The 7,779-nt window shown below is 46.3% G+C and overlaps 1 protein-coding gene across 1 annotated transcript; it reads left to right on the top strand.

The window, feature by feature from the left end:
* The first annotated feature begins 197 nt into the window (after positions 1-197).
* On the top strand, positions 198-3,569 carry Smim23 (small integral membrane protein 23). The gene is made up of 4 exons (XM_028756428.1): positions 198-361; positions 2,735-2,786; positions 2,973-3,040; positions 3,254-3,569. The coding sequence occupies exons 1-4, from the start codon at positions 269-271 to the stop codon at positions 3,503-3,505; spliced, it is 465 nt and encodes a 154-aa protein (XP_028612261.1). The 5' UTR covers positions 198-268; the 3' UTR covers positions 3,506-3,569.
* The last annotated feature ends 4,210 nt before the right edge of the window (positions 3,570-7,779 follow it).

Raw genomic sequence — 7,779 nt, 5'->3', positions numbered from 1 at the left:
TGTTTGTGTCTCTGTGTGTGTATGTGTGTCTGTGTATCTATATGTATGTGTCTGTATGTGTGTGTCTGTGTGTGTGTGTGTGTGTGTGTGTATGTTTATGAGAGACACTGGTTAAATCTCAGAGTGGTGGAGTTTGCTGTCTTCTGCCTTCTGTGACATCAGAACTCATGCTGGCCTGCTGACACAGAGTGGGGGAGGGGAGTCATCTACCTGCCTGTCCACTGAAAGTACTTCCATCCACCCCAAGACTTTGACCCTGAGCAGAGACATGACAATCCAGAAGACGAGTGGCAGAGGCCGGGCAGCAGCTGAGCTACTTGAACAGAGAAGGGGCAGCCACCACTGTGATGACAGGAAGCAGGTAAGGCCAAGATGCATTCCCTACAGAGAGTCAATTCCCCTGCAGCCCCACATCCAGATAGAACCCACCACTGGGTCTCAGGCATCCCTCCCCACCCTCTCTTTATTCTCTCTCATGGCAAATAAGATAGTGTCAGTGTCATCCTTTGGAAACAGAACTTTGTCTCCCAGAAGTCGTAGGTTAAAGCCCTAACGCCCAAGTGACTCTACCCATAGACGAGGCTTCTAAGGAGGTGACTACAATTAAGTCTCTGGTCTCATGGGCCAGCTGAGCCCTTATTACAAGAGGCAGCAAGGAGTACATGGGTCTGAGGAAAGGCCATCTGAGGACACAGTGAGAGACAACACATGAAAGCCCCAGAGAAAGGATCCACCCAACAGCATAAGCTGATGGAGAATTTGTGTCTACTGTCGAAAGCCTCTAGCGTCTGCTATGGTGGCTGGTGTGGCTAGCAAGTACAGACTCATACGGATTTAGCGTCAGCGAAAGTCAGAACACTGAAAGGCAGAATACTGAAGCAGCGGAACCCAGGAACACCCACGTGCACGTCGAGGGCACCCACATAATTCAACAAGGAAAAAAAGTCTTAAAAATAACACAGGACCACTAGATATCTATATTTTAAAAACTCACCAGCCTTATTTTGCAATATATATAACATTTACTTTAAAATGGATCATATACATAAATATAAAATTTAAAACAATAAAATGTTTTGAAGAAAAAAAATTTAAAGAATGAAACCTCAGAATGTTCTAGACTTCACCTGAGAAGCAAAAGGATGAGTTGGGCTTTATAAAAAGAAACTTGTAGGCTGGAGAGATGGCTCAGCAGTTAAGGTCTCTGCTCACTCTTCCAGAGGTCCTGAGTTCAATTCCCAGTAACCACATGGTGGCTCACAACCATCTGTAGTGGGACCTGATGCTCTCTTCTGGCGTTTAGGTGTGCATGCTGATAGAGCACTCATGTTTTTCATATACATAAAAATAAATTTTTCTTTAAAAAAAGAAAAAATTCATTTTTAAAAAATACTGATGTGAAAATGAAAAGGTAAGTCACAGAGTTGATAAAATATTCACAGTGAGTATTTTTTAGCTACTTAGATCCAAAATGTTCAAAGAATTCGACATCTTAATCCAGACTAACAAAAGTCTAACAAAAAAAAACAAGCAAATGACTTCAATAATCATAGCAAATATATGCAGATTAATCGTCACCACTAACGCCATGAAAAGAAGCTGAGCCTCCATTCGGAGGGACAGCTCAGCAGGTAGGAGGGTCTGCTGCTCTTGCAGAGGTCCCAGGTTTGATTTCTAGCACCCACACAGTAGCTACAACCATCTACAGTGACTCCAGTTCCAAGGGACCTGAAGCTCTCTTCGGACTTCTACCAACACCAGGTATGTACATGTTGGCACATACATATGGGCAGGACAGTTACACATACACATAAAATTTGGAAAACACTTATAAACTAGATGGAGATGCCTCTACATAAGAACAATAGAATGCCTAAAATTGAAGTTGACAATACTAAGTGCAGACAAAGACACAGAACAACTGGAATTCTCTCTGACTAGCTGATGGGGCAGAACAGAGCAAACAGCCTGGGAAACAGTCCTGAGTATTGTTCTAGAATTCAGCATACATTCACCCCATGTCCTGTCGTGTCCGTGTCTGGATAGTCACCCAGCACTCGTGAGAAACATGCCCACACAAAGACAAGTTACATGCATGTTCAAAGCACTGTCATCCATGACCACTTTGAACTGCAAACCAGGAGGTGAGGATTAATTGTGTTAGAATCATGCAACATGCGTCAATAAAACTGAACATACAAAAGCATGAAGCCATATCATAAACATTATACAAAAGACTCATTTCTGGGAAACTCACAAATGGGCACCATGTGGCAGTCGGTACCCCAGTGGACTGACTGAGAGGGAAATGGGGGACCTTTCAAGATGATGGAAGGGTTCAGATTTTCATTAGGGTCACATGTAGACACTTGTCAAAACTAATCAGACTGTACATTTAAAATGTGTGCATTTTGTTACATGTGAATTATTGCACCTCCAAAAACTTGGGCCTCACACAGTTCATTTGGAATAAAAAGACTTTAAGTGATTCAGAAGGACATCGGTGATGAATTTTTCTTCACGGAGAGGAAGAGGAGAAGGGGGGAGATGTAAATGTCAGGGCATTGTCCTGTCATCTGTTTCTGCAAAGGTTGGAAGCATGTGTGACTTAGATAGTGGGACATGTCTACAAGTGACTGTTAGCCCCCTTGTGACAGAACCCCTGTCATGGGTATAGAGCCTTCTGCACCCAAGAATTCACCTTCCCGTCCCCTCCCTCCTTTTCTCATTCCAGACACTGTTAGCACTGCTTGTCCTGGTGCTGTACCTGGGCACAGGGATATCAGGTGAGTATTGTGGAATCCGAGGAAGGAGAAACCAAGTCCACAGAGTCAGGTGGAGGTCCTGAGGAAGGGTGCCTGTGAGAACCCCCCCACCTTGCCTGCTCCTACTACCCCTCCCTCTGTGGAGGCCATCCACCCACACTTATTTGGACTATGTTTGCTAAGAGGTAATACCTGTGCCTGTTCCAGGAAGCAGCTGGGAATTGTCAGGGCGGACCAAGGACTGCAGCCACTTTCAGAATCCTGTGACATCCCAGGTAACATTCAGAGATGTGTGTGCTCAGGAGCCCAGGAAGGCTTCTCGGAGGAGGTGTCATCAGTGAGCTAGTTAGGGACAAATAGGAGCTGATCAGGTGGGGTAACCAAGGCAGAACGAACAGCTTATCATATGCAAAAGGCCAAGGGCACGTTCTTAAACAGGAAACCCTCCTGAAAAGTCTGAAGACACAGATTTGATGTCTGCTTTTCAGGGCTTTGAATATCAGACCAACGAACCTGCTGAAGAGCCACTAAGGACCCTCAGGAAGTGGCTGAAGACAAACTTGCATGGATTTTTGGAGAAGCTAGAGAGGGAAGTCCGAGAGCTGGAGCAGTTGGTGCGGGACCTGGAATTCTGGCTCGATGCACTTCTGGGAGAGCTGCACCCAGAGGACTCCTGCTTTCCCACAAAGGTCATTTGTGATGGGCAGGTGATGGGACCTGGGGAGCAGAAAAGGAGGTGATGAGGTCAGGCTCTGATACTGGCTGCTCCAGGCAGGCTGGAGAAAATAAAGTGACTGAGAAGTGACGTGTGCTGCTCACTGTTCATATTATGGACACTGAGGAAGAACAGAGGGGCTGTGAGTGGGGGCCATGCCTGTGGCGGCTCCCAGAGGCTGCAAGCTCATCTCTTCTTTTCCACTTACTGGAAACACTGGGGAAATTTCCTTAATCGCTCTCTTTAAAAGAAAAAAAATGTATGTACATACATATGTGCATATTCACATATGTATCCATGTGTGTGTATACATAACCACATTTGTTCATGTATGGACACATGCATACTCACATGTGGGTTCATGTGTGACTACATTCTTCACATGTGTATTCATGTATTCATGTGAGAAACAAAGCTGTCAGGACGATGATGATGATGAAACCACACACAGAGGCAACTTTAAGAGAGAAACCCCTCTCCTTCACTTTAGATCAAGCAGCCTGTTTTACATAGGATTCCCCTTTCCATTACCTCCAGGAAATGGAAACATTTGCTTGTTTCTCATTGAAATCATGTCAGCCTTGCTGTCCGGGGCTAGTCATGGTGCCCTTTCTATGATTTTTGTTTTCCTGTTTTAATACAGTTGCTACGTGTATGCCAATTGTTAAAGCTACCCGGTCTCTTTGGGAAATCATAAGGGGTTCAATCAAACGGTCCCAGGGGACAGCTGTCATCCAGGGAATGACACCATAGTTGGTGTGCCCAGAGGAATTAGTCAATTGCCGTTAGGGATGGAAAGTCTCACAAGTCACGATCATGATGTTTTTCACTCTGGGTATCTGGTAGGGACTTGGAGCCAAAATCTGTATCTTCCCACTTGTGCTTTTATGGCAAACATTCTCTGGGGAGGGATTGGTCCTGTTTGCATCTGTGGCTGCATCCAGGGTTGTGGCCATACTGAAACACATGTGCTTCAGGGACTTTCAAAGACTCAAACATAATCTCAGCTATACATACTTTACATTCAAGTTTCCGTACCTGCAACCCATATGTGCATAAGCATGAATTTGTTTTCACTTTACACATATTTAAATTACATAATGCAGATACTTTATATCAAATTATATTATATATCATGTTATAGTTTATATTATTCAAACTGATTATTTCCAAGTCTGAAAATCCAAAACCTGGAACATTCCCAAATCTGAGACATTTTGAGCACAGGCACAGCCACAAGTGGAGTGTTCACAACTGTCCTCATGAAAAACACAGAGCCCTAAAAGTACTGTATTAAGTGAGCATCAGGTTGTATGGGGTCTTTTTGTACATGAATCATAAATTGTGTGGTTAGTTTGTGTCCCATTCCTCAGTCATCTCCTTAGGTAATGCAAATATTCCACAATTCAAAAAAAAAATCCAAACCCAAAATATTTATGGTTCCTGGTATCTAGAGAAGAATGTTCAACTTGTGTGTGTTTATATATACTCCTATGTATGTGTATGCAGACGTGTGTGTGCATTTGCATGTGCTCCAGCACAGCCTGCCCTGGGAGTGGGGAGCCTGGAGCAGGAAGATCTTCAAGAACTCAGGATGGCTCCCTGGACCCAGCAGTAGGGGTTCCTGGAGCCTCCCCCAACATGCTGACTTCACCTTAGCTTGTCCGCTCTCTCTAGTTTTTGTTCCTCTTGTCTGTCTGTCCCACTTCAGGCTTTCTGCAATCCCCTCATCCCAGTACTCCGCTTCAGGCTCTAACAGATGGCTCCTAGTCAATGCAACGGCTCCTTTGCCACCACCTTTAATTCCTACTGACCGAATGACTCTGTCCTTGTTTCCCAGGTGAGATTCTAAGAGAATGGGTTGTGGGTGGCTGACCAAGCTTGTTGGCTGTGCCAAGCTGGTTTTACATACCCACCTGCCTTTGGATTGACACTGTGGTGGCCTCCAGAGAAAACCAAGCACAGCCAACTCCTGTACCCATGGAGGCTCTGATGCATGAATTAAAAGTATTCAAGAAAGTCAACCTAACTGTTCTGGACACAGCCTTGTCCCGATTCTCTATGTAATGCAGTGTGACAGCCATTCACAACCTCTTCCCATGTACTGGGACAACAGGCTCTCTAGAGATGCCTGAAGCAGGGTGGAGTAGATTCGATTACTTACACTGTGCCCACTTTACATGAGGGACCCTTCTTTGGTATCTGGAAGGATTCTGAAATGAGTCCCCTGTGTGTACCAAGGGGCATCTGTATTTTAAGAAGAGCTGACTGATAAAAAGAAACAGCCTGGGGCCATGCCCCTTCAGGAACTCTGAACTGTACTGTGACAATCTGACTTCCAAGGTGGTCAGCAAACCCAAGGGTCACTACAAGGGCTACAGACACTCATGAGACAAAGGCTGTCTGAGGGTCCCAGCTCAGTAAGCTTCCAGAACTGCCGTGAGTATGCTATGTCAGAGAGAGAGATGAGTATGTTTGTCTTTCTACAGTGTCAGAATTTATTCACACACACACACATACACACACACACACACACACACACACACACACACACACACACACGCACACAGTGCCAAAGTCTCAAAGGAAGCAGTTTGCCATATAGTCCCACCTTCCTTCATGGCCCAGCCAAAGAAAACACTGTTCTTTTTTTTTTCATAAGCTTAATTACTAATATTAGCCCTCCAATTACACTTTCCCTACCACACAGTAAACACATGGATATACACCTGCATACGTACATTTGTAGAGCTAAGTACTCGAGGAGTTTCAAAGAGGCCACAGAGGTCAAACGTAGGAAACGACAGAAGGGCAGGGGTCTGTGGAAGTCTCGAGGTGGGGGGAGGTCTGTCATTGTGGAGTCGGGCTGTGAGGGTCACGGGCTTGAGAGTTGCAGAGCAGAGTCCAGCTGCAGAGGTGAAAAGGTGAGGCCAAGTCAGGACAAATGAATGAATGAGGAGATGGACAGACAGCAGGTTCAGGCCTGCAGACGGGAACAGGCAGACAGCAATGCAAACAGGCTGTACCAACAATGAGCTGACCAGAGCTGAGCTGAAGCCTCTGGGAGAGCTGGGAGTTCTGTCAGCCCCTTGACATGTATGCTAAATGATATCATGACAGTTGATGGGGGCTTTGTCATTGCAGGGCTAGGTGTTCACATTTTTTTTAAAACTTTTTATTGGTTCTTTGTGACTTTCACATCATGAACCCCAGTCCCACTCATCTCCTCAGCCCTTCATGCTCACCCTCCGACTTTGCAACCTCCCCATCCCCCCCAAAAAAAAAATCGTGTTGTGGAAGCTGTAGTATGTCACAGCGTGTCACACAATAGACCCTTCTGTCCACACTTGATTTGCAAATGTTCATTGCAGTAAGTCATCCGTCTGGTTTGAGGTCTCTAGCTTCTGCTACACCATCAATATCAGATTCTTATCAGACTTCTCTTGGATATCCTGTTGTTGTCCTGTGTCATGGAGATCCTGCAACTTTGGATCTGCAGGAGCAGACCCTTCACGCTCTTCAGGGGTAGATAGATGGGGTAGATGTTGGGGTGGGTCAACTCATAGCCTGGGTCTGGGCCTGGGTGGTAGCTGAGTTTTTCAGCCCGCCAGCTCTCTCGCACCCTCACCACCAGGGGGAGCTCTCCAGCACTGCCCTGGCTAGCTCACCCAATGCCACAGCCGGCAAGGGGCAGGGCCAGCTCTTCCAGTCTCATGCCCTCAGGGCCAGCTCACCACCCACCCCACCATAGCCAGCTCTACTGTGCTGCAGCCAGTGATGGTAGGACCAGCTCTGCACAGTCCTTGGATATCAACATGGTACCAGGTGGCAGCCCAGACCAGGGACATCTGTATGGCCTTTGGTAGTAATGTTGTCCATGGACATTGACACAGACCCCTGCTGCTTCGAGGTGAGGGTTGCAGACATGGCCCTCAGACATGGCCCTCAGCAACAGAATGGGCCAGGACCTCACCATGACCCCTGATGACATCACAGATCTGTTTCTCTTCAAACCATTCTGCTTCTCTCTCTCTCCCATCTCTTTACCCCATACTTGCTCATGGTAGTGGCTTGCACTGCAGGTGGGTCACGCAGTGGGTGAGGCCTCTGGGTGTCCTCAAATGTCTGTCTGACCCAAAGATTCCAAAGGAAATAAATCTCTGGCCAAAGTCAAACACTGCCACAATAGAACTGTAATTCAACAGTCGTCCAGTGTCATGGTTGAACCTCCACCACAACCAACCGGAGAGCTCGGCAGATCGGCCAACGATGAGACACAAGCAGAGCGAACAAGCCAGT

Source organism: Grammomys surdaster, unplaced genomic scaffold (genome assembly GCF_004785775.1).
Source record: "Grammomys surdaster isolate TR1022 unplaced genomic scaffold, NIH_TR_1.0 126121, whole genome shotgun sequence".
In the NCBI taxonomy this organism is placed as follows: Eukaryota; Metazoa; Chordata; class Mammalia; order Rodentia; family Muridae; genus Grammomys; species Grammomys surdaster.
Note: the sequence above shows the minus strand (reverse complement) of the source record. Positions and strands in the feature narration are given on the sequence as shown.